The sequence below is a fragment of the Falco naumanni genome, chromosome 1 (assembly GCF_017639655.2).
Source record: "Falco naumanni isolate bFalNau1 chromosome 1, bFalNau1.pat, whole genome shotgun sequence".
Classification (NCBI taxonomy): Eukaryota; Metazoa; Chordata; class Aves; order Falconiformes; family Falconidae; genus Falco; species Falco naumanni.
Window position 1 is genome coordinate 60,875,419 of NC_054054.1, and position 27,251 is coordinate 60,902,669.

At 34.2% G+C, this 27,251-nt stretch overlaps 1 protein-coding gene across 1 annotated transcript in view; it reads left to right on the forward strand.

Moving 5' to 3' along the window:
- Positions 1 to 27,251, forward strand: part of TUSC3 (tumor suppressor candidate 3) — a 137,956-nt gene that overhangs the window by 55,879 nt on the left and 54,826 nt on the right. The window contains exons 3-6 of the mRNA XM_040596363.1: positions 3,798 to 3,915; positions 6,334 to 6,474; positions 6,983 to 7,123; positions 16,724 to 16,813. Coding sequence (XP_040452297.1) covers positions 3,798 to 3,915; positions 6,334 to 6,474; positions 6,983 to 7,123; positions 16,724 to 16,813 — 490 coding nt within the window. The remainder of the gene's footprint in view (positions 1 to 3,797; positions 3,916 to 6,333; positions 6,475 to 6,982; positions 7,124 to 16,723; positions 16,814 to 27,251) is intronic.

Here is a 27,251-nt window from a genome sequence, read left to right on the forward strand (position 1 = left end):
TTCCTCTTTCCTCCTCCCTCATTTTCATGATAAGTGTGTTGTTATTATTATTGTTTTTATTGTATTTTATTTTATTTCAATTAAATTATTGAATTGTTCTTATCTCAACCTTTGAGTTTTACATTATTTTCTGATTCTTCTCCCTGTGCCTGTGGGTGATGGGGGAGTGAGTGAGCAGCTGTGTGGTATTTAGTTACTGGCTGAGGTTAAACCAAACCCTGTGGTCACAATATTTTTTTTTTTATTTTTCACTTTGCAACTTCTACAAAATATGATCTCGTAGCTTCTTCTCATCTGCAAAATATTGGAAGTTTCCTGGGATGCTGTAAATAGAATAGCATGGATTTTAGATTGCTTTCTCCTATTGTAGTTATCTAGATTGCATAATTGCTTTCTCCTATTGTAGATATCTAGATTGCATAAACAGTGTAGTTTTCAACTAGTGTCTGTACTGTCTTCATTTTGTCATGTGTGGTGAATTTTCTGGACACATTTGTAGATTTTTTTCATCATGACATTGAGTCATGCTAAACAAAAATAAAAGGAAACAAGTATTCCGAATTTAGTAGCTTCTCAATACTGAGAAATCAAAATATGCACTTAGCCCTTTCTTCTCTTCATTTTGGGAAAACTGTTCCAAATAGTTGTTTTGGAAGTAAACTGCAGCAATGATCACAGTTTACTTTAAACAGATGGATAAGAATGGGTAGGTGACCTGGTAGTGAATTCTTTGCCAATTGTACAATTGTAAGTGTTTTGTGCAGTCCATAACGTGCCAGAAAATAATGCTTTACAGCTTTTTTTGGCAAATAATTGCACAGTCTCTTTTGTTCTTTTCCTAATACTCCATTTGTGTTTTCCTTACTATAATTGGACTAGTAGAATAAAATTAATCTAATTTAATATAGCTCAAGCTATACAAATCTGATTATCTGCCATAGACACCCACATAATTAATCTTTTTAAATAAAACCTTTAATATTTCATGAGCACATCTTGCGTGATGGAAGACGTTTTTGTAGAACACTTTCTTAGCAGTTTACTTTTCAGCATGTTGAATTTTCTAGGTAAGTAGCATTGCCTTCTGATCTGACCACTATTTTCTAGTAGTTGGTTAATACTACTCTTGTTACTAGTTCCTGTGTTGCTGTTATGATGAAATTCTTAAGAGGTGACTGTAGCAGCAGTCATTTAAGATTTAAACAACATTTAAATCTTCTCCATTTATCAAAAAATCCTTTCAAACTAACGGAAGCAGTGCTAACATTGTTATTCTGGTTTTCATACCAAGTGTAGTTCTGCCATATGCCTTTATAGTGCTTCATATAATTATTATAATGATTTCATATAATTATCATTACTTCATAGAAACAAACTGATAGAATCAATATTAACTAATGATAGGTAGGTAAGAAGTGTCAGAGTTTCTATTGCCTGATGTTAATTGGAGGCTGAAATTTCTTCAACCAGGTGCTTATGCTTTTTACTATTATTGTACCTGAAAAGAAGTAACTAGAGCTACAAAAAGTTACGTGATTGTATTATGGTTGTATCTGTTGGAAATTCCATAGTGGACTGTAGGATGTTCTTCAGTGCTGTATGTGGTAATCCTGTAACTTTGTATTCCTGCCCCTCCTTGATTCACTCTTGTGTCTCAACACCCCTCAAGAGCTGCTATGAGGGTATCTTACACAGTGCTGTGGTATCTTCAGTGTGAGGATGAGATTATGCTTTGAATCTGTTATAGAAAATCTGAGAAAATTTTTTGCAAAATGATACTTTCTGAACTATATTTTCTACTATTATATTCACTCAAAATAGTTCGAGGATGCAAAATACATGGAGATCAATGGGAGCAAGAGTCTTCTCTCAAATAGTGGGGGCATAACTGGAGTATCTAAATTTCCCAGAAATAGTGTTTCATCACAAATGAAAGGTAGACTAAGAAGAATGATTGCATCAAGATGAAGTGATTTTTATCTTGTTCTTATAATAAAAATGGTTCAGCTTTAATATAGCAGGTTTAACAGAACAGTGCCCTACAGATATTACTTAAAATTTTAGAATGCCTTTGATGTTGTCTGACTGCCCTCTTCAGGATGACAGTGAATATGTTAGTCTGCTTGATGGTATCCGCTTCTAGAAATAACCAAACTAATGCCTAAATAACTTTTTTCTTAATTGCAAGCTTTGCTCTTTATGTCTTAAGTAGCAAATTTGACTAGTTCAGATAATAAGGGTGAAAGCTGAGTTTTGTTGTGCTTCATAATGTTTATTCTTTGGGGGGGTAAAATAATAAAATTTAATTTTAACCTTTTTTTGTACTGATTTTTTTTCACGTACAGTATGTTCCTTGATACAATCCAACTCTGGGGTTGTAGGTAATATATTTTGTGCCTAAGGCTGATCGCAGTTATGAGGAAATGGAGGTCTTATGACGTTTGCGGTCCTATCATCCTCTTCCCCCTCTGCTTTCTCAAAATACATTATGTATTATATGTGGTTAGTGCAGAGTTCCTCTTGCAACAAACAGATTTTTGCATCTACAGCCTTTAAATAAACAACATTCTGCACCATCAAACACATGGACCTGGTTTCACAGAAACACTGTTTTAAGAAAAGCTGCAGAATACATTTATTTATGCTACTTCTGCATCTTACCACATGCAAAGATAAGTTGCCAGGTGGTAGAACCTTGGTTTGGACTCTACAGCAGATGTGATTAATTAGTAATATAGAAATAATGAGCAAAGCAGCCTGTGTAAAGCCGAAAGTACTGCAAGGATCCTTTCAGATTTGGTTTGTTGTTTTTCTTTTTGGTTTGCTTTGGGGTTTTGTTGTTGTTGTTTCCCCCCTGATTTATTCATTGACATATATATTTGTCCTGTGGAAGAACCTGTGGTTTTGTGGTTCTGTGACTGTGTTTAGAGACTGTCTCTGCCTGTAAGGATCCCAGAATTCTGCTGTAATTACTTCTTTTCCTTTCCTCTGAGTGCAAACAGGGCAAAGATTTTTAGTTTGTTGTATTTTTTGTTGTTGTTTTCTTTTTTCTTTTAAAATGAATGGATGAACAAACAAAACCCACCTATCCAAAAACCCCTCACCTGAATATACAGCCATGAGAGGAAACTTTCTGACAAATTTGAATAGTAGCAATATGATTTTCTAGTGATGATAGAAAAGATTATTTAACCTTATATGTTGTGCAGAATTATCCTTTATCACTTTTAAAACAAATTATTTTTAAAATAAGAAATAATCTAGACTGTATTATGCTACTTAGAACCGTTCTGTTCTTTTAGGCACTATCATTTCCCCAGTGTTTAGCAGTTTCTATGGCTCTTTCTATGGCTTTCCTATTTTATGAAGATTACTACTTCCATGTTTCTGAGTTATTTGTCCACTAGTTTCAGAATTCCTTATGTGCAGCTGTTTCCAACAAATAAATCCTAATATCAAACTCAATGGTCACATAAGCATCTCCTTGCATGGATATGTTAGCAGGTTTGCATGATGCTTGCCACTCAGGGTATTTCTGTTTTCTGAGACTTTTAAAACATTGCTTTTTGTTATCATCATCTTGGGATGTATATTTTGACTTAATGAATTTCTAATTCTGGAGAAGGCAAGTTTAAAGCAAAGAGTTGCATAACTAGCTGAAACTTTCTTTAATTGATAGTATAGGTATTGAGAATGATAACTGCAAGTGTAATTCATATAACCCTTGCAGCTGGTTATAGAATCTTTTTTTGCCAGCAAATGCCACATGGATGTATGTTTGTTTCTTTCTTTTACAGGCAAGCTAATGAAGAATATCAAGTACTGGCTAATTCATGGCGCTATTCATCTGCTTTTTCAAACAAACTGTTTTTCACAATAGTGGATTATGATGAAGGGGCAGATGTTTTTCAACAGGTAAATGCTGGATACCCTAAACCATTCTTATTTTTTAGAACTACATGTTGATTTGCCATTTGATACAAGACAAATTATATTCTGTGTGTAGGTGTGTACTACTTTGGTTTCTATACAAATTCTTTGTGGTTAAAAACACTTTCTATGACATTAGAGAAGACAGATCATACCAGTAGCCACTTCTGGTATTTTCCAAGTGTAAATTATAATATTTGTTTATAGATTACATTATATGTATGCAAGATTTTTTCAACCCATTGTTAATGTGATTTTTTAGAATTAAGTGCAATGCAACTAACATTTGGCTTTACGGATTTCCTTTATTTTATCTTTAGGGGAAAAAAAGCTCTTAACTAGAAGAGGCTTTTAGTTGCTTTTATGTAATACAATATTCTTCAAATCCAGTAATATTTGTATTAGTCTGGAAGTTATTCAGGGAAGAGAGAAGAGATTGATTTAGATTTTATATATTGGCTATGAAGAGTAAATATACCAACGGCTGGAGAACAGTCTAAGGCCCCCTGTTAAATTGCAGTCAAGTTGTAGTCAAGGCAAGACACGTCCCTTGAAAAGTGATACTAAATACTGACATACCTTTCTCTGTTATGTATCTGTTGATTGAATGTGAAAATGTAGATTGAGTGACAAGTTTTGAAGTTCTCTGTATTTTTAACCACCTTTGGTGTGATTTAAAATTCTGAGGGGAAAAGGTTAATATTATTTTTTTAATATTTGAATTAATTAATATTAATAATTTAATTATAGTCCTAATATTCTTTAAAAATACTTAATTTTAAAAGTTTAATTGTTCTGTTTAGTAAATATTTTTGCTTCCAATTGACATCTTAAAATCTATTGTTAAGAATACATTGTAAAGAATAGTTATTAATGTCTTAAGACTTTGCTCTAAAAATTTTAGTTCAAATAAACTTCAAAATCATATTATGTTACCCTACATGGTTACAATAATACAAAATATGTTGTTAGATCTTGACTTAAGCCAACCAATACATATTATTCCTGGTGTAAAAGGGCACAAATGGAGTTTACTTCAGGTGGTGTGCATTTAAGTCATGTAAAGTTTAGACCAAATTAAATAAAATACGTAAGGTTTTGGCTGTCTTTGAGAAATACAGTGTTAAGACTAAGTGACACTAATTACTATTTTAAGATGCATTTGGGGGAAATGCAGCTCTTACCTGATGTTTATGTGTGTGAACAAATCATGTAGTAACTGATGTCATAGCAAAAAACCCTCCCATAAGTAATGTGATTTCAATTTTTCAGTTTATAGACAATTAATAAAGCAGTTGTAGACCAACTGCCCCCAAACTGTATACAATGTCAGAATGTTTCTCTATCTCAGAATGTTTCTGTACCTTGTGAAATGTTTTATTAAACTATTTCAAAACATTTGTTGTGAATATAGCCTGTCTCAGAATATTTCTTATTTCCAATTCAATTAATTAAAGAAGAGGGCTATTTTTGGCTTAGATGGAAAATACTACGATAGCTGGTTATTTCAATTGATAAATTCAGTTCTGTACTTGATTATATATTATGTTTTGGTAGTGTGATGAAAACCCCTTTTGCAAGAATGAAACAGACAAGTTTTCTCTGCTTTTGTTATTTAAAGATCTCCACATGGCACCATCTTTAACTATTTCCCCGATTTTTTTTATGTTAATTTTCATTTTTTCAAGTGTTTCTGAGATGGACTGAATATGGAAGAATTTTATATAGTAACATTATGTTTCATAGGTTAGATACCGCCTTGCAAAGTTGAAATGCAAATATATTTTAAAGTGGTAAATGTAAATCTATTTGCTTATCACCTTTTGAGGTTTTTTTATATATAGTGAATAGTTTCAGTGACATCAACACATGGATTTACAGTCATATAATTTCTAGGGCAAGTTATCTCAGCCTTTCTGGATTCAGAAAAGGCTAGTCACTAGTGGGTAGTCTGTTTTGAAGGCAGTAGAAGACTAGATGAATAGTTTAGTTAACTTTGGATTGGTGAGAGCTAGGCTAGAGAAATAATGTCAAGCTATTTTCCTACCCTAGAATTAGAACCTAATAAGCTTCAATAGATTGGATGGGTGGGGAGTCTGTTTCACTAATTACAGGAAAGTTCTTATATTGTGTGAGAACTTTAAAGCATAAGATGCTCTTACTCAGAGAAGCTTATGGGTGCAATACTCTGAATAATTAAATATTCCAAGGAATCTACTGGAGGGAGTATTCTGAACACTCTTTTTGTAGAACTATGCATGAAGATGCATATGAGAATAATGTATGGAGACAAATTATATTTTTCACGCTAATTAGACTTGTGTTGTCTTATACATTAAAGGGAAACATTTTTGAGGATAGAGTTACTAATTTTTTTTTCTGCTATTTTTCCTGGTTTTGTAGCTGAATATGAACTCTGCTCCGACTTTCATGCATTTTCCTCCAAAAGGTAAACCCAAGAGAGCTGACACATTTGACCTGCAGAGAATCGGATTTGCAGCTGAGCAGCTAGCTAAATGGATAGCTGACAGAACAGATGTTCATGTAAGTCTTTCGACAGTTTTAAAATTGAAGCCAAATGTATCTTTGTAGTCTGAGACAGGTTGATGACAGATTCCGTCTTCAATACCAGTTTTCCTCAAGTGCAGGTTCTAGAACGCGAGGAAAAAAAAAAAATAGCCATGGTACTTGTGGTAACTTCTGCAGTGTGCAGAATATATTCCATTCTTACTTTGTTAAATTCTGTATAGTCTTATTCTGGATGAAAGCAAGCAGTGACATTGTGATGATTAGTTATTAATAAGTAATTCAGACACAAACAGCAAATCTGTTGAAGAAATAATGTTGAACAGTTCAAAACAATGCCTAAAACTTTTTTCGTATTATGTGATTATTAAAACAAGTAATTTTTTTTTTCTTATTTAAGTATCCCTTTAGGGATTAGTTTTTCTGACCCTGAAACCAGATTTCAGATGCTCTCTGTTTGTTTGTTTGGAATATGATCTGTATGTATGCATTTATTGTGATCTGTATTTGTATTTATCTTTTCCAGATTAGAGTGTTCAGGCCTCCTAACTATTCTGGTACAATTGCATTGGCTCTGCTGGTATCTCTTGTTGGTGGCTTGTTATATCTGCGAAGAAATAACTTAGAATTCATCTACAACAAAACTGGCTGGGCCATGGCAGCTCTGGTATGCAGATTTCCATTACTAATGCATTTTATTAGTTTCTTATCGTAGCATGTGTGTCTTCATTACTTGCACAGTAAATTTAAAGCCATTGCATTAATACGTTGTTCAGAATGGTACTATCAGACAAAGATTTGTAATCTAGATTTTGGGGCTAATTCTTATAGACAGTGAATATCAGTTACTATGAGTGATTTACTGAAAATCAGCAAATTCTGCGACAGCTGCACTGCTATCATCCAACTTGCTCTTTTTTTTGTAAAACAGTAATGTTATGGTTGGTTTAGTGTGGATATTAATGGCAAGACTGTATCACTTTAGAGTAATGAAAGTTTAAGAAAAGTAACAAAGGCTTTTATATGTTTCTAAGAAAACAATAAAAGAACTAAGAAAAAAAGAAAAAGGTGGAATTCTTTCCAAAACTGGTTTCAGTAGTACTGACCTTAACATGCCACTGTTAACCTAAATGAGAATAGGACAATCTTATAGCGTTAACTGAGGAAAAGCTAGAACTAGCCAACAGTCTGTTTAAATATTAGTCAACTAAACCCTCAAGGCCATAAATAGCAATTTAAGGTTTAACATGCTTAATAGTGTATTGCAGTGTTTATTTGTAACATAGTTTTCAAATAACTGTGAGCAGACTGATGAAAAAGGTGGACTGTGCAGCATAGTCAGCTGCCTGTTTTAGATTGGAAGTAGCATGCAAGGATGGTAGATGACAGTTAAGGTGTATCAATAAGTACTCATCACTCTGCCTTCATTGTGACTGACAGAAGAGGAAAAATCTGCAGAGCAGCATCTAAGGCTTAATTTTCAGAGACACGAAGCCAGGAGCATGGTTATCAGCACTAGAATAGTGTCTAGGATTATCAGGTTCAATCCAGCATTTTACAGCTTAATGGAGCTCATTCCTTCTATATTAGCAATATATTGAGTACAGTACTTTTAAAAAATTTGTTCATGTATTTTGTACAACATAAGCCAAGCTTTTCTTTTTTTCCATGTAAATGGTTATTTATTCACTTCATCATTTTAAAAATTTGTTCTCAACTTGCCTCAGTATGAATTAACCTTTCTTGAAAGCACATGGCTAGGATTGTAGAAGGAATATGAGTTTACTTGTGCAGCAGCATTCATATATTATTTCTGATCTAGACTCCCTTTCCCATGAAAGCTTGGACCAGACGGTCTTTTGAGGTCCCTTCCAACCTGGGCTATTCTATGAATCTGTGTATTTTAGCTCTGTTAAAAGTAGGTCACAGGTATATCCTATAACTGGTTTTGCATTTTCAAAGCTATGTCGTATTGATGGTTTGCTGTTCTGCTCCGATTCAACAATATGAGAAGATACCTTCTTTTGTGATACTCTCAGCTGATGGGCCCATTGGCAGTCTTCATTACATCAATTCAAAATGGAGTTACCTAGTACCTGTTTGGTTTCAATTAATATTTATATCTAAACGATTAACAAGATCTTAAAGCAAGCTCTTTGTTCAGATATCTTTAATATTTGGCATTAATCTTTGAATAATGGCTACTGATAGTGCTGTTTTCTCTCATATGCCATCACAGCATTTCCTGCTAGTGTAACATGGCATACATTCTTTGTTTAAGCAGTTTGTTAATCTATCCCATATATTGAAGAAGGAATGAAGTAGATTAGATTTTGAGTAGAATGATGTTTCCTTTTGATCTAGAGAGTCAGGACAGAATGCCTTCTTTGTTCTAGTATGTCATTTGGAATATCCTGAGCTCTAGCACAGTTTTGACAGTTCTCTTCCAAAGTAAGTCTGTCATATTTAGATCCATATATTTTTCTAGATTACCAGTATTTCCCAATGATAATACTTTTCAAAGATACACTACCACCAGAAAGCTCAAATTTAGTATGTATCAGTCTAACTTTTTTTTTTTGACACCTAATCTTCAGAGATCATCTGAGTAAAACAATAGTTAGCACACCAAAATAGATGTTTGTGTCAAAAATCAAATAAAGATAAGTAATCAGTGGTACTTCCATTGCTTAACCATGCACTGCTTCTCTGGAGACAGCAATTTTATTCCAATTTCATACCTCAGGGTTTCTTATCAAAAGTTTAATGTTTGAATGTTTTGGGGAATTGTGTTTTTTGTCTTGCAGAGGTTAAAAATCAGTTCTTCAAATCAAGAATCATTCTATTACAATCTTCATTCAGTAAATAGTTGAAAGACATGTAATTAACTTCCTAATTTAATTAAGAAAATTAGCACATAAATTCTTTCTTAAAATACTTGCTGTTCTCCTTAGCAGCAGCTGAATATTTTACATCTGAACGTAACTGTAAATTGAAAGTAGAAAACTTGTAATCACATTCAACTGAACCCCTGTGGACAGGGTCAAAGTCCAAATGTGATCAAATATTTAAAGAGATCGTATTAATACCATTCAGTAGTTGTCACCCTGCTGGTTTTATTGACAAGCAATAACAGTTGAAAGAAATTAAAATGGCATTAATGCCATTTATTGTTGTAGCTAATACTATTTCCTGTAAAATTCTGTTTAGTTTAAAATTGAATAGCATTTAGAGGATGTTTTTGTGAAAGGTCTTATGTCTGAAAGTATATAGCAATTAATCATGCCATTGACCCAAGGCTTCCCTTTTTTAGTCATTACCGTTCTTTTGCCTTCACAATGTTGTCAAAGCCCCATACTGCAAAATGATGTTTTAGCAGAGCTCATGCAGTTACTAGAAGTCCTTTTGGTTTTATTCCGACCCACACAGACATACAAATTAATGTAAGTTCTTTTTGGTGAAATCAGCAGGGACTCCAGATTGCAGGCTTTTGCACAGATCACCTCGGTTCTGTAACATGACTAGAATGTGTCAGGATCCATAGAAGAAAATGGACAGTTGTTCATATATTCATTCTAAGGTGTTGTGTAGTTATGATTCTCTTACATGGTGCCTTTTTCTACCAGTGAAACTTAAAGCTACACTTTTCATAAAAGCTCATTAGAAGAAAAAATGGAGAAGATGGTGTCTGGTTAAGGGGAGAGAGTCATGCCTAACAAAATGCTTTTATGAAGGATATAAATAACTAATAAATACTTAATTTTAAAGGATTATATTCTTCATGAATATTTTTTTCTTTTTGAACTTTAGAAAAAAAATTAAACAGGGAGAGCCTGGCAAGATGCATAAAAACTACAGGAAGCCCATGTTTTTGACAGGGGTATTGCAATTATTTTGTTCCTTATTGGCAGTTCTTTTTATAGATGTTGCAGAACTGAGAAAGCACAGGAGCTTTGTTCTAAAAGCTGTAGCTTTAGGTTTTGGTGCTTTTTGAGGAGATGTACTGCTAGAAAGCCAGCATTCATTAACCATATGAAAAATAGCATTTTTAATTTCAACTGAAATTCTTTCATAGATATCCTGGAATTCAGTAACTGAAAACTGTTTCATTACAAAGACAAATCTCTTATTTTGTTTTCCTTGCTTTTTAGAGCTTCTTAGTTGGCTTTGAAGAGCCTTTACGATGATCTCAAAGATCTCTTCCAACCTAAGTGATTCTATGATTCTATGCTCCCAAATGTTGTATTCTTTTTATTTAAATGAAAAATGGAAAGTGCTGCTCTGCCTGATTGAATGATCTCTTCCTAAAAATTAGAAAAAGATTTTCAGCATGAAGTGTCTCTGCTGTTTTTAGCAGCAGAAGAGCAGAGGATCCCAGAAATGTTGAAAAAAAAAATATATATATAAATATATAATATATAAATATATATTGATACCAAAAAGCTGTGTCTCATAGATAATGTTACCAGCACTGTTTTAGGAGAATATTTAGGAATGCAATTTTTAGTGATCCATCTAATGGTTTGGATAGACTTTCAGTAGCAACACCAGAGCTTTCATCTCACACATTGATTCTAATGCCATTTCACACAAGACTATTGAATTTGTTTTGTCCTCAACGTTAATTGTTCAACAGCAATGCTATTAGTTTTATCCCCTTGTTGAAGCACTGCATGCAGACTTTGGTAGTATCTTATATGCCTTAGGCATTTTTGCTTACAGCATTACCCAGAAGAGTTTTAGATTGGTAAACTAGGACAACTGAGTCACGGTACATAATATCCCAAAAGATGTCTTTTGAGATCACATCCAAAATCTATCCCCTAGATTATTTTAGACTTTAATTCAAATCCTACTGTTCATCTGGATATTTTTCCCTCTGACATGCTGACACAAAGATGAGGAAGGACTCCAGTCCTTAGATATTTGCAGAGTCCTGTCCTTTTATACTGATAACACGAAGCAATTCAGATTCTTGTCAAGACTGTTCATTTCTTAAGCAGGGAGAATAAAAGGTCAGATGGTATAAACTGGGCAAATTTCTAACATTTTAGATAAGGAACTGCTACGTTTTAGACAAGAGTAGTGTTGCTGAGAGTTTGTTTGGTTGGCTAGAATGTAGGGGCTTTTTAAAGGATTTTCTTTACCAGGCTGCGACTGTGGGTTTCTGCATGTAATTTTCAGTTTTATTTTATGTGTATATTTCAGATTTGCCTGTATAACTGCACAATCTGGGGAGGCAAAGCCTGCTCAGATTAGAAGGCTGCTGCCTAGGAGTTGACTCTATTGGGCAAAATATGTCAAGTCACTTGAATGAGGAGATAAAGCATGTGTTTACTGTTGTCATAACAGTTAATGGTTATGAGAAATGTGTTCTGTGCTGATACACTCCACAGTACCTATGCTATACAGTACATTCATCATCAGTTACTGCTCCAAAAGAGCTTGAAGGGTATCATGGCTACTAGTGGCTTCTTTAACCCCTGGTGGGAATGAGGATATAAAAAGTAATGTGTTTTACTCAACGATACACCTAGAAAATGTCAGACTCTATGTGAGTAGATAGGCATCTCAAGAGAACAGCAGTAAATGCAGGTTATTAATTTCCTCTTCTTTCCATAGTTAGAGGTTTTAGAGATGCACAGTGCCTTTTAAAGATACAGGAGCCCATTCTCTTTGCTTCTGTGTCGTACTGTCCTTGAATTGTATATCCCTTAGAACTCCAGTAAGTGACAGACTGTCATTCAGAAATTGAGTACAGATCTTGCAGCTCTGTAGCCTTCATTGAGTACAAAAGCAAAGTTAAACTTGATAAATAGGATTAAATTTCTTTAAAACAATAATTGTGAAATGGCTGAAACATATATACAAAACAGTATAGAAATTAAGTACAAAACTGGCTCTCTGATTCTCTCCTTTTTTTGAAACCACGCTTGAATTTATATTAATATATGAATGTAGAATTTAAATTTTTTTTCTTGTTACAAAGTATTTGCTGTGTTCTGAGTTCTAAACTTGCAGAGAAAAGTCTAATGATCTGCTTCGTATAGTATCTGCCAGTAAGAAGCTTCACTTAAAAATGCATATCAAATGGCTTTTTAAGCCTGTAGTAATTTTGTTTATTAAACTGGCAGATAGTATTAAACAAAACTTATAATTTTGAGAAAGTTATGTATTAAATCCAAATCATTTGACAAAGCTTGCAAAATCAAGAACAGTTGAGACATTCCGCCCATGTACCTGTAAAGTTGTGTCTTGCTAGCAATTCAGTGTTCTGGTGGGACTCTTGATACTTACTTACCCTGCATCTGTTCTTAGGAGCCTTGTGGTACACACAGGTGAGCTCAAAGCTGTTTCCCTCTTGGTGAAACTAAAGCTGAAATCATGCACTGTGAAACCATGAAGAAAGTACCACTTGCAATTAGTTAACAAGGACATTGTGTAGTACTGTCTATGCATACAGTGTACTCACCTAGACTGGTAGTAGGGGTTAATTTCATTGCTACTACAGACATCCTGTGGACATTTGGTCCTGAAACTATAAGATGTTGTAGCAAATCGTTGTTCCTTCCCTCTCCATACTACACCAGCCAATAATGGAGGTTTACTTTGTATACTTTTATTATTTGGATGCAGAGTAAGATAACTAAATCTGGAAGCTCCTAAAATAGCTAAACCCTGAACTCCCCTGATAATTCAGGTAGCATGCAGCAGCTAAAGTGTTGTTCTTGGAGCATGACAAGGAGAAGGAAGGGAGCAGGGGGATGAAAGGGGTATCCGTGGTACTCTTCTCTGTACAGCTACTGAAGTACAGACTCAACTCTGGATAAATGGAGTTCAAAGTCTTTCTAAGTGCTCAGAGAAAAACACCTCAGCTTGAATCTTTTCCTGTTCTACAGTTTTCACCCTTTGTACTTTGAGATGATCCAAAACCCCTGCAGAATGGGGCCCTTTCTCTGCATATGAATTGTTCCATTGAAATAAATGCAATATAAACCCATAAGGTAAAAATGAAGTCATTAATCACGTGTCACAGGTTGCTTATTTGTAAGAATGAATTTGGTGAAGTTTTATCCTGGGAAACAGCAGCTTACAGTAACAGAGTGAACAAGGTGTTTCAGAAATTTTGGATCCCAAAGCGTGGGATCCTATGGAAACTATGGGGTTTGGAATGGCAACCCTTGTGTATCAGTGTGATGTGTCATGTCTCATAGATACATGCATCTGTTCTACAAATAAGGGTGTGTATTTCAGGAGTATTTTAGAAACAGTAGAAGTCTGTTGTTTCCAATGCTTTTTTTACCCAGATGATTGCAATAGAACAGAACACAGCAAAATGAGCTTGAATGTCAAGTGCTATCTGTAGCATAACAAATGCTTCATTAAGGGATATGAAGGAAATGCTCTCTTCTTAGGATACTTTAAGTAGTTGAAGAGTGGAAGAGGACAAGGGAGAAGCTGGAGAATGTTTTTTGGCTCCTGAAAAGGTCATTTTGAAATACACGGTAAAGAGGTGCATGGTGAAAGGAAATCATGGCAGATCCAGGATTTGGTGAATTATATTAGTTTTCTCAGACACTTAACAGTCTGAACTGAAAAAGTATGAAATGAAAGATGACTTCAGGATAAACAAACATATTGTTAAGTTTTTCCTTTTCAATAATACTAATACTTGGAATTTTTGTTTCTCCCTACTGTTGTGTCTTCTAGATATTTTTTGTTAGACGCTACTATGTTGTGAGACAGTGTATTTGTATCAGCAAGCATTAAAGATCTTAAGTAATTTGAGAGATTTATCTGTTTTAAAGTATATGACTGTATATAAACTGGGGTAGGATTTTTCATCTTTTTGTATGGATGCAAATTTGACCCTAGAGAATGTAAATTATATACAGTAATTTAAGAATGAGTAAAATGACCTCTCACGGAAAACTCACTTTGAGAGCCACAGTTTGTGTACTCTATGTATCTGTTCTTTTAATGTGTTACTTTTCAGCTAACATTTGGCTTTCAGAATTCTCTTTCATCTCTCTTTTGTTACCCATGTTTTCAGTTTCTACACTTTTTTACTTTCACATAAGCGATCTCCTGTGTGATTCATCACCAAAATTGCAGTATAAATTTATCTGCTAAAACAATCTGCAAGGTGTAGAAATAACTGTTACCCTTTTCTAGTAATGTAAGCATATACGCTCTTCATTTCTTTGCATATTATTAATTAAAACATAATCCATTTCCTAGTAATCACTGCCAGTATGCTTTCATCTGACATATTAATTGCATTATTGTTGCATTGCAAATCTTGTTAAGGGTAAAATGAAATACATCTTATATTTAAAGGTACGTGTAATGAAATCTTAACACTGCAATGAAGAATTATTATTAAACCCGATAGGAAAATGTAATTTTTTTTCATAATTGTCTTTTCCTTTCTATTATAAGGCCAAAAAGTCTTAATAGTAACACCATGATTAATATTCTTATGCACACACTTTCTAGTACCTTTGCCTTTCTCTGATGTCACAGTTACTCTTCCACTGTTTCTCTCTGGATCTTGCTATTTGTTCGTTGGCTTCGGTGTGGGGAGGGGGTGCTATGGTGAGTTGTTCCAGGTTCTTTGCTGGGAGGAGTATGCTGCTGCTGCTTTCTTCCTCCTTGCTCTAGGGTCCATTTGGAGCTACTTTTACACTTTGTGCTTCCTTCACTGGGAAAATGGGGATTGTCTTACATTGGATGCTTGTCCTTTGTTCTCTTTGTTACTCTAAAACTGGTTTTGACCAGTTCCTGTATCTGTTGCCTAATTCACCATTGGAGTAATATTTATAGGCTTGGGGGTCTCTAGTGTAATCCTGTGCCCCCTTTCTTATCATTCCATACTGGTATACGGCATCCTGTGTTTCCACTTTTATTGTCTCTGCTGTCATCCCATGCCTACACCACATGAGTATGTTGGTCATAATTGTTTCATCCTTAGTAGAATAGAAAAAAAAATACTAATATGCCATACAAAAATAAGCAAAAGTAATGTAAACTAGCCATAGTAACCTGGTCTTTAGAAAAAAACCTGCTGTTTCAGCTAAACAAATTAAGAAAAAACAACAAACATCTGGGAAAGACAAGACAGGTGCAGATAAAGCCTGACAAGACTCAGTCCTAAGGCCTTGCAAAGTTTGTTCAAATCATATTGCTAGAGGTGATGATGCTGCGTTTATGGGGAACACAGAGCTACACTAGCTTACATTTGTTTCATGAATGTTACTAAGCATTCTTTAAAGAAAACTACAGGTTTTTAAGTAAACCCTGGTTTAGTTAACCATCATGGTATGATTTTTTATATTTGTGGTCCATCTGCTTAAGTCACTATGGCTATACTGTGCTGGTGGGAATATTGATGTACAGTAAAAATCAGCATATGTGTAAAAACTATAATTAAATTATCTTGGAGCTTTTGTAAGCATTATCTGTACTGATAAGTCAGAAGACACTTAGATAATCAGTGTTTCCCATTTTGGCTTTTCCAATTTGGTAATAAAAAGATACTATATTTTCCTTTTTAAGGTAGTCATAATGACTCTTGCTAGGACTATGATGTCATGTAGATTCTACAGTATGAATTTCTACAAGAGTTAATGTCAATTTTTACAGTTGTCATACAACCCTAACCTAACTTCACGCTTCTTTCCATAGGGAATTTCTCTTTTCCCCAACTCAACCATTGTTACTTGTCATAGCTAGAATCAATCACAGTCATACAGGACATACAATGAGAATTTCATTAAATGGAACAGACTCTTTTTTTATGACTGAATTTTTTCTTATGTTTTTATATATAATTTCATCCACCTGAAAGCAAACAGTTAAGCTAAACATTTGTATTGAAATAGAGGCAGAAATCATTTCATGAAAGGTTGTATAAATCTTGAACACTAGTTTGCAGAACATTTGCAGTTAACACCTACATCTGTGAGCACTTTTTGCTATATAGATGTGTAAATGTGGCAATTCCAAATGCACATAAAGACAGGATTATTTCAAATGAAATTTTGAAAATCTCTGTCTTGAGCTAACTCATTTTCTAGCAGAAGTCATTAAGAATTTTGAAAGCAACACATGTGAAAACCCTATCCTAAAAATCAAATAGAGGTAGATACTCTATTTGATTAGGTAAACAACTGCTTATCTAAAATGAGCATCACCAGCTGAATGCTTTTCTATTCAATTTGTCTGGGTAAATAAATGAGTATTTTTTTTTTCTGTTTTTTTCTAGTGTGTTGTATTTGCTATGACATCTGGTCAGATGTGGAATCACATTCGTGGACCCCCATATGCACATAAAAATCCTCAGAATGGACAAGTGGTGAGTTGCTGCTTTTAATTTTATTTGGAGGGGAATTATTATCTAGCTAGTCACTTCCTGCAGTGAATCTACAATTTAAAATAATTGAAGTTCCATAGCATTGTGTCGGTCTGTCAGAATCTTAAATCTCCCTTTGCAAGCAGAATCTGTTTTGGAACTTCAAATGTTAGGAAAGTGCCATAATCTTTGATCTGAGCAATGACATGGGTGGCCGTTTTTCAACATTTTCTCTATCCGGCTGTAGCGAATGTGTTATAAAATGCTCCACACCACACAGTTTCCACTCCCCAAAGGTAAATGGATATTGTGTCTTTTTTGTGAGGGAGCATGTTTCTACAAAGTGAAAAGCATGTTTATTTTTTCTTCTTTTTAAGCTCCATTTACACAAACCTTTGAGATTTGTAACCTCTTATCTTCCTCTTTCTTGAGCATTTTAGTTGGAAAAGGAGTTGGCAAATATTTTGATGTGCTTTGTACCATTTTTCGTCACGCCTGTAACTCTTCCACAGAACTTTATGGAATGCTTTTTTTTCTATATCTCTTTACTTCAATTTAAATTCTTTATCAGCTTTACTAAGTTACCACTAGTTGACTAAAACCAAAATTATTGTTACATCCTGCTACTGTTGACTTTGAAGGAATTCTCTTACTTGTTCTTTCCTGCTCGCCAATTAGCAAATGTTCATCAGAGTTCAGAAGGAGAAACTCTCTTTGTGTCCTGAGAAGCTGTTGCACGTAGAGTGGTGCACTTCACTCATAAAAGGGAAGCAGCAATATGTTTATTGGTATAAAACAGCAATTTAACAGAGTTTGATAGTAAATGTGACAGTGGTTTAACAAGATTCAATGGAAAGGTACACTTAATTGTTTACTGCACAGAGGTCAGGGTTAAGACCAAACTGCCAGGGAGACCCTCCCATTGAGTCACGAGGTTCAGGAAGGATGTCCTTGCATTCTAAACTCCTTCTCATAGGGGAGTTTAGGTGCCGCTAGATCCAGCCTTAGTCTCAGGCTTGGTCAACAGTTTATATCTTAAGGGTTGTATGTGCACAATCAGTCCTTTATACCACTTAGCTAAGATTTCAGTTTAGCATGCTAATTAATCATTTATTGAGAATCTTTTGTGGCAAGGAATCTCTCAGCCTTGAGGAGTAACCTCGAGAGGCGTCCCTACTCAAGGGGACATCCTGTCTTGCATCCCACTGCCACGCAGGATTGCTCAACGGGCCCTGAGTGTCTGCTATGTGTGGAGTAAGAAAATTGACTCATAGTCGTATTTGCATACTTACTGCTGAAATTGGTTTCTTTCAAACTTGGCTTGAGTTGGAAGGGCACATTGTTCAAATTAGCTCTTGGCTATTTTGTCATAATCTGTCTCCCCTGAATTCACAAGGTAAAGAGGACCTTGGCTAGTGCCTACCACTCTTTGTTATTTACCACTTTTTAAGCAAGTTGTTGGGATGGAATCTATGAAACTTGCAGTGAACTTTAGTCGTCAGGGGGCTTTTTTGTAACTAGTGGCCTGTCAGGCGATATTCATCTTTGGCCATTACTAGTTAAAGGAGACTGATGTATGTCTTCAAAAAATAATTTGGAGCTCCCTTTGTGTTGTGTCTTAATTGGAGTAGCCAAAAATGACGGTTCGAATTTGATTACTGATCTGCTTTTTATCAGGAATGTTGCAGCATATTGCTGTCATAAAATGACATGATTCCATCTGTCAACTTTGTTACGTGGAAGTAGAATTGATAGTGTAATAAATAATCTCTGTAAAACATTGTGTTTATAAAAATTTAGAGTTTTTCATTGCTGCCTTGCAGTATTAAATTTATGATGCTTTCCTACGGAACAACAGAAAGGAGAAATACTGCATAGGAAAATCACCGTTTGTGACATATTAGTTTTTACCATATCCTGTTTTATATATCTTGCCCTTCTTAAAGACTGGTTTCTGAAGCATACCCTACATTAAATAATTTTAAAATATCCTTTTTATACTTCCTGAATTTGTGCCATCTTGTCTCAGTTTTCAGAGTGTGAACTCTAATCCTATCTGAGTCGCTGAAAAGCTACTAGTTTGGGAGTGTTATCATACACAATTAAATAATGAAAATAATGATAAAGATGGTTTTAAGTTCTAGGTACTAACCTACTGTATTAGTCAACATATGTTCTTTTCTGGTTTTGCTCCATTATATGACTTCAGGTAAGTTATTTTGTGCCTCTGACCCACTTTCTTTCCTTGTTCATATGCATCAGTACTTTCACCTCCTTGGAGCTATGTCTATGTCAGTAAGTAAAACCAGTCAGATTCTAAGAATTAAAAAAAAGTATAGGTGCAGGATCACCAAGTTCCTGATTTATTTAAGTATAAATCACTGACCAGTGTAGCTGTAACTCAAAGCTCTGATTTTTACCAGTGCTAGAAGCTTAATAAGTATTCTATAAACCTTTACCTTTTTTACATTGTGGCTTTGGTTGTGGGTTTTTTTCCAAATAACACTACTGAGCATTTTCCTGTTGTGTTTTTCTATCACTTATCTATGTTCCCTTGAATTTGAAGTCATAAAAGTGCTTATCTAACACTTCTGTGAGAGTTATTCAACCATGATATTTCACTGTAACACATTTTGCATTGTCAGCAACTGCTGTCTTTACATCTGGATGAAATTTAACTCCTCACTTTCTTTCCAATGTCTAAGATTTAGTACCAATTCTGAATTTACATGCCAATTTTGTACAAGGATTACTTGCATGTAATACTCTGAAACTTTGTTACTAGTTTTGCCATGCAAAATTCTGTTTTTAAGAGGAGGCATAAGATAGCTCACAAAGCTTAATTGTTTTATTGTTACGTTGTAACATTAGTACATTCATATGTACTAATTCTTAGCTTTTCTTATTTCATAGGAATTAGTGGTTCAGTTCTCTACTAGCTATAGAGCCTGATACACCACCAGACTTTGAAAGTGATAACATTCTGTCTTTATAAACTGTTCCTTGCCTCAGGTATCTCCTATTATTTGCTCTGTTCTTGTCATAATTTTAGATGACACTTCATTTCTTTTCCTTAAATTCCTATATTTTTTTTCACAAGATGAAAAGACACTTGTTTGCTTCCCTTAAAACAACACAATATACTGGTTGCCATTATCTTGTGCAAATAACATTACTGGTTCTTAAAATGTTTGGCTAGTGCACTGCATTTATGATTATTTCCTTGATTACGTAAACTGCTTCAAGTCCATGATTGTATTCTTTGAATGGAGCTTTTAAACCATATCTTTGTAGTTCTGTGTGGGTCTGTTCTGTGAAGTTGATGTGCTCTCCTACTGAGGTTGTTGCAGTTATTTCCTTTATTCCCCATTGCCATCAGCTAATTTAAGGTTTTGTGTCCACATGAAAGCAGTACCAAGTTTTTATGTAGGAAGCAGAGTCACACATTACTGCTGTTCTTTATTTCAGTTCCAGTTTAGGTTGATGAAACTGGTGCCAGTCTTCTGTCTTGACACATTGTTTATCTTTTGTATTTCTGAAGTTGTCCATCTTCTGCCTGATGATTTTAGGCCTTTACTGGCTGTGTGACATTAAAATCTGTACCTATTTTACCAGGATTGTGAGTGAAAATTAAACATCCCATTGGTGTCTTTATATAAGCATTCTTGGGAGACTTCTAGTTTTTATTAAGAGCTTGATTTGTATAGAGCTGGTAGTGAGACAAGTAGAGAGCTGGAGAAAGCAATTATGTATTTTTGAGCCTTCTGCAGAGGTAGTTCTCTTGCTGTATAATTGACCTAATAGCAAAGAATTCTCATTAGCTTTTCATCAGCTTTTAAACAAATAGCAGCAATGGCTAAGAAAGCATTTATCTATCCAGGGATTAGCAGCTTTCTTTTTTTTTTTTTTTTTTTGGTACAAATTCTAACATTTTTATTGTGCATTATGCTCAAGATTGCATCTTTAAAATGGTTGAAAGTTTGCTGTAAATGAGAACAGGGCAAAGGACAAGCTTGATCTAAAATATTTAATTAAGATGGTTTTGAAACCTTGTATTTTTTTTTCCTTCTGCGAGAAGAAATTATTGGGAGTTGGGAAAGTTTTTGTGTGAAGAGGAAAATACAATATTTTTATTGTCAGGTAGTAGGTAAGCAGATGCTTTGTGAGATGGATAATGGTATTAATTGCCGCTATAGTAATCAGATTTTTTTTTTACATCTTATATTTTAAATTGTTAAAATTGCTTAAAGGTAACATAAATTATGTCCTTAGGAAGTAATTTATATCTGTTTAGCAGATCTTTTAGATAGAACACCTTGTAATATCAGATCAAATATAAATATTTGTTCAATTGTGGAGTTTATTCAGTTTTCCTTTTTTCTACGTACCTTTCAGTTTTACAACCACTGATCTTTCAGGAGCAGTCTCTAAAATATAAATTTTTTAATGGTCTTATTGATATGTACATACTAATCTGTATGTTTCTGAAGCTAAATAAGAAATACATTTGACTGTTAATATCATTAAGGTACTCTGTAAAAAAAATATGCTTAGAATATTGAGATTCTTAATTCACATTTGTCTTCTACTGCTGAGCAGGGCAAAATGTCATTTATTAAATTATATGCTTCTGTGTTTTCTGACATGATTTTTTCATATAAGTCTAATTAAAATAAATGGAAATTATTCCTGGAACAGCTTTAAAGAATGACTCTCCCTTTCAAGATCATTAGGTGACAGTAAATACATCGTCCTTTTGCCTTCAATCTCTCTGGAAGCGTGTTTTTAAAGTACAGTCACCAAGATTGTATTTATAATGCATGACTTTTCTGAAAGGGGCCACATTGCTTGGTAGCAGTTTCAATATATAGAAAAGTCACTTTACTGTGTGATATGTTATGATATATTTGTCTTGTTTTGGATAAAAAAAAAGTTCATATAGGTTATTATGTCAATATCTAACATGATATCCAGATTGGTGTCACTTAGACCACAGCAATATTTTGGTGCATCAGTTGACAATAATCACAACCATAGTGCTATTGAAAATGCTTAATGTTTTAGTGGAATAGCCAATTATTTAGGTCAATATGCTTGATAGAAATGAGAAGTAGGTTATTTAAGAGTGTATTTAATGAAATGGCTTTCCTGTGGTTATCAAAACAGTGAGTCCACTCAGAAGCTGCACCTAGTAAAGGGTTTCTTAAGCCTTTAATTTAAGCTTCTGTATTGATTTAGTCTAAAAGCAACAATTGGCAGCGTAAGATGTCGAGCTACTATAAAACAATCTTAATTCTGTTAACAGGTCAGCACATTAACAAATGGGCAAATCATGTCTAAACTGGTCTTTGGAAAACTGTAAGACAACTGTCCTAATTTTTGAGTTGGCAAGGATGATTGTAGCTGGCATTTCAATGCCTTCCTGTATAACACATTCCTACCTTGCTATTAGAAAAGGGGGAAACCTTACACAGTATCTGGTACCCTTTTTTATAGTGGAAAAAATAGGAGGTCAGAAAATGATTGTGACAGAAGGGTTGCTCAGAATAAGGCATTAGAATCTCTAAACTCTTAAAATGGTCAATTCTTGAAGCATGTGTAAAAATTCATACCGTACCATTGTATTGCAAGTACTGCCGTTTCGGGTGAGTAAAGATGGAGCATGTTCCCATCAAGTAAAACTGGATTCTAGACAAGTAATCAGGCAGCAATTAGTTTATCATGATAAAATCCAATAAAATAATAATAAAAAAGTTAGAATTTAATTGCTGCTTGTAACAACAGAAATCCAATTTTAATTGACAGATACCACTTCCAACTAACAAACACGCTTCCACTCCCCCCACCCACCTTTTGCTAAGTGTAGATGGGCTCCTAGAAGCGATTTAGTTTCATTTGAAAGAATTGTTTTGTAAAGAACAGCTCTTTTTATGTCAGAAGTCAGGAAGAACTCAAATATGTGAAGTTATAAAGTATTTGAAGATAGAATGATAATAAAATACAGATTATTTTTTTTTTTTTTTTTTTTTTTTTTAAGACAGAAAAACAGAATGACACAAGGGAAAAACCTGTTCATGTTGTTCTGTTACTACTAGAAAAAAACAGACATTTCCTTAAACCCAGTTTGAGTGTCAGGTAGGAATCTAGATTTTCTGTCTTCCTGGACTTTACTTGTTGTGTAGATGTTCAAAAGTAAGAGCCTTCTCTAATACAATAATTTTGATTGCAAGGTACCTCTGAGCGTTGTCTAGTCCAGTTGCTTGTTCAAAACTGGTCAGGTTGCTCAGGACTTTGTCTAAGCAAGTTTTTAATATCTCCATGATTACAGATTTCGCAACCTGTTCCAGTGTTTGACTATCCATATCATTCCTTTAATTTTACCTTTTAATTTTTTTAATTCCTCAGGAACAGTCAAGGTAAATTTTATCCTTCTCTTCAGTAAAACCAGATTTAGCTAACTTCTTAATTAGAATCGAACACTGACTTAGCCCAGCAGTATACCTCTCCAGAGATCCTGACAGCATACCTCTGCTAGTGGCACTAGTACTATTATGTTATCACTACAGTATCCACACTGGAAACAAGAAAGCCTGCAGTAGTCGTAGAGATTTTTTGCTGTATAGATTCTGTTCTCTGAATAGGGCTGTGCAGACATTCTTCCTGTAGGTATTAAACAGCTGTTTTCTTCTAAAATCTTGTAAATTTTCAACAATTTTGAGAGGGTGGAGAAGCAAGAAGAGAGGAAAAATCTCTGCCATGTTTTTCCTATTGCACAACACAGTCTTTCACTGCTTTAGCTGGATTATTTTGTGAATCTTCCTGTTCCCTGCAGAAAGATGATCTGTAGTACGAGGGTGCAGATGTTCCTCTTGCTGAAGTAAAACTTCGTCAGTTGGGAATTGTCTTGTGAATTACTAAGCAAGTATCAAAATATTTTTTATCCTGCAGAGCCATGTAGAGTTAGAGACCTGGTCCATTTTTCCATTGGAGAGCTCTTGCCTCACCATACAGTTTTGCTAGTAAGTGCTAATGCTGTCATTTCAACGTAACAGATTAGATTTCTTTTATGTCTGTGAACAATGTCAAGAGAAGGAACGTGCATTTGAGTGTGTTAATGTAAATGAAGCAGCGCACTTCAGACAGTCCTTCATGGACTAATGCACCCATAATCTATGGTTCAGAGAGATACCTTTTTATGGTGATGATTCTTTTTATGGTAGTTATTCTTTTTATGGTGGTTATTATTTATTGAACATAAAGAACTTTTAATACTTTTTAAAAAAAAAAATCTGCAAGGCAACAGTTAATTTGCTAGTTGAAATTTTGATAAATATAAAATGATTTTTGGATGCTTTCATGGAAACAACAATTACTCTGACACTTTTTTTCATCTAGCTCTGTTACCAACACTAATCCCTTTCATTGGCTAACCTTTCCTGTTTACTGACTGTTCCTGAAGGAAGAAGCAATAGAATAAGACCTAAGGACTAAATTAAAAGGTAAACTAAAAAGTATTATTGTAAATGCAGATTGTTCTTCTAAGCCTCTAAAAAGCAGCAGAGTAGTCCTATACATTCCACCTTTTAAATATCAGATATTTCTCATTGCTCCTGGACAAAAAATGGCAGGATATCTGTATTTTGGTTTTCTGTTCTTTGAATCATTAATAACATTTTTTTTAAAATATATGTTGAGACACAGATCTTGTAGATAATATAGTGAGGACAAGCACACATACCTGTTTTAATTATTTTCTTTAGAAATTGTTTTGAAGAATTATGGACATTCAGAAGTTTAATGATTATGCCAGTATTATTCTTCATACCATTCATTTTGAGACTTAGCATCCTATTCTTGAGCCTTTTTTTCTCTACTGCCTGTCTGAACTCAGGTAAAAGAGGAACTTTTACCTCAAAAAAAAGAGGTTTTGCTTCTGATAGTGTACTTGGATAGGCAAAACCTATTTCTATACAAAAATTAAAATAGAATACAGTGGTACTTGGGAAGATTGTACTTTGAGCAGGATGTGACAATAGATGTTCTGGTAAACGCAAGGGTTGACTATTGGGTTAAACAGGTTTGGTTTTGTGGGGCGCAGGGGGGGTTTCTACAGCGTTTTTTGTTTTGTTCAAGTCAGTGGTAAAATTACTACTGATTTTTATAACAGTAGAGCTATTGAAGGCGCCTTTGAAAATTATATCCCAGGAGCATGTATGTATTCATTTGTCTTTTAGTACATTAATGTTGCAGTAGCAGAAATGAAATTTGGTTTAGCTTTAGAACAAATAATGAAAATCTTCAAATAAATTAAGGGTCTGGTTTCCTGAATTTTTGCATCTCTGAGATTAATTTATACAGTTTATTTATGTAATTTGCAATGGATGGTATTTTACTTCTGTTTATTACAATGGTTGTAAATATAAAAGAATTTGAATGTATGTATATACTTTCATCTTCTTAGTTCTACTCATTGCAATGTATCTTGAAAATAAAAAAGCTATTTCAAGGAATATACTTACGGAAGCTGTAATGCTTATGCCATCACAAATGCTATACAACATGTGTGTAAAGTTAAAGCTTTCTGCTGTTCTGTTATTACCAAAGGACAAACTCAAACTAAACTATTGGGATTTTCTAGAATATACTCTACTGTGCAAACTCTAGTCTTAGAATTTAGGATTTTGGTGAAAAGTTCAATTTATTTAATTATTTTTATATTAGTTCAATTAGATTTTGCTTACAAGGATAGCTTACATGGCTGTTACATTATCAATGCATATATGTCGAAGCAGCCATTGCTAAGTTAATTGCCTTGTGGTGGCTGTGTATGTGGTAAGCTATATGTATGAAAAAAGTCACAAAAAATGTCTGAAAGTGAATTGCTATTTTCCAACTGCTCCATCTTCCTTGGAGAATGAGGAACAGAGGATTTAATTTCTATGCAGATTGCTGGTCAGGATTCAAACTCTATGTCCACATTGTTGAGAAACAAGTTCACAACAGGAGTAGACTTCACAAAAACTTTAGAAAAAGGAATTATTTTCATTTTGCGCTACCCTTTAGACAAGCACACTCCTGTCTGCCACTTAAAAAGCCATTGCAGAACTGCCATGTGTATTGGTTAGAAAAGTTGGTCTAGAGCCCTTCTTAGGAGAGTTTGCTTCTGCATAACACAATTGAGATTGATCTGCCCTTTACATGTTTTAAAGGCATCTTGCATCAAGCTAATGTGATTCAAAGAAGTGGGTTGAGGAGCAGATTTAATGTACCTCACATTTTCTTAGTATTCAGTACTTACAGAATTAAACTTTCTCATTTATTAGAAATAGACGGTAGTTCTTGTGTACATGTTTGTACTGAAAAAAGGAGGCATTTCTCACTGTTCCCCTTAAAAGTCTATTGATAATATTTATATGAAAGCTGTTAGAGGCTGAAGCACTTTAAGAACAGTGCAAATTAAAGAGAATTCTTTACTGAAGTTCTTGCAAATCTAGGTTTTGAGCGATAAACAAAACAGGGAAATAACCTTCATGTTCACAGGTTCTCAGGTCACTTAACATAGCAGAATGCTCCACATGAAGACAAAATAGTGTTATCATTTAAGAAGGAAGTTGTCTGAATTTACCAGCCTTTCACACTTCTAATATAGGTCAATGGAATGAAAGAAGAATTTGGTCGATTTTTAAAAATGTAATCAATATTTAAAAAAAATATTTCCAAGCAAAAATTATATTCATGTGCCTTTTGAACATTCATAATTCTGTAGTTCATATTAATCAGACTGAGTAATCCTTGTCAGATAATCGTTCCGTAGTCTTTTCTGTGGCTAAATACCAGAGTTGTAGAACTAAACTGAAAATTGTTTTTTCAATTGTTGTTTTATTTGCCTGTAGACAGGAAACACTTCAGTTATTGGTATAATGAATGAATAAACGCCATCTGATCTTGTCCAGTGCTGTCATTTAAGACATTAATGCTGGAAATGGGGGGAAAAAAGACATAGATTGTCTTTAGAATACAAGTAGGCGTACTGCCACTAAAATTCTTTATGTGTAAAAATAAAACCTTAAAATTGAGCTCTGGAGTCTGCAGAAATATTTGGGCATAGTAGTACTTGCAGCCCTTCTGTGTAGCACTGAAGAATCAGAGAGTTTTGTCAGTGTTAGCTACTTTACATATTGAATGTGCATTTCACAAGAATCATGATACAGTGTGGAAATGCAAGTATTGGATCAGCTGCACAGTTTAAGAATGGATTTTAAGAATCTATTTAAGAACCAAATTGAATTAAATTCATGCTGTTAGTCATTTAATATCCCAATAATTGATCACTTGCATTATTATTAATTATCTCTGGAAAATACAGAACCACAAGGACATGATGTGAATGTATACGCCACTTTAGACAGTGCTCACAGAAGGACCATAATGTGTTAGCTGC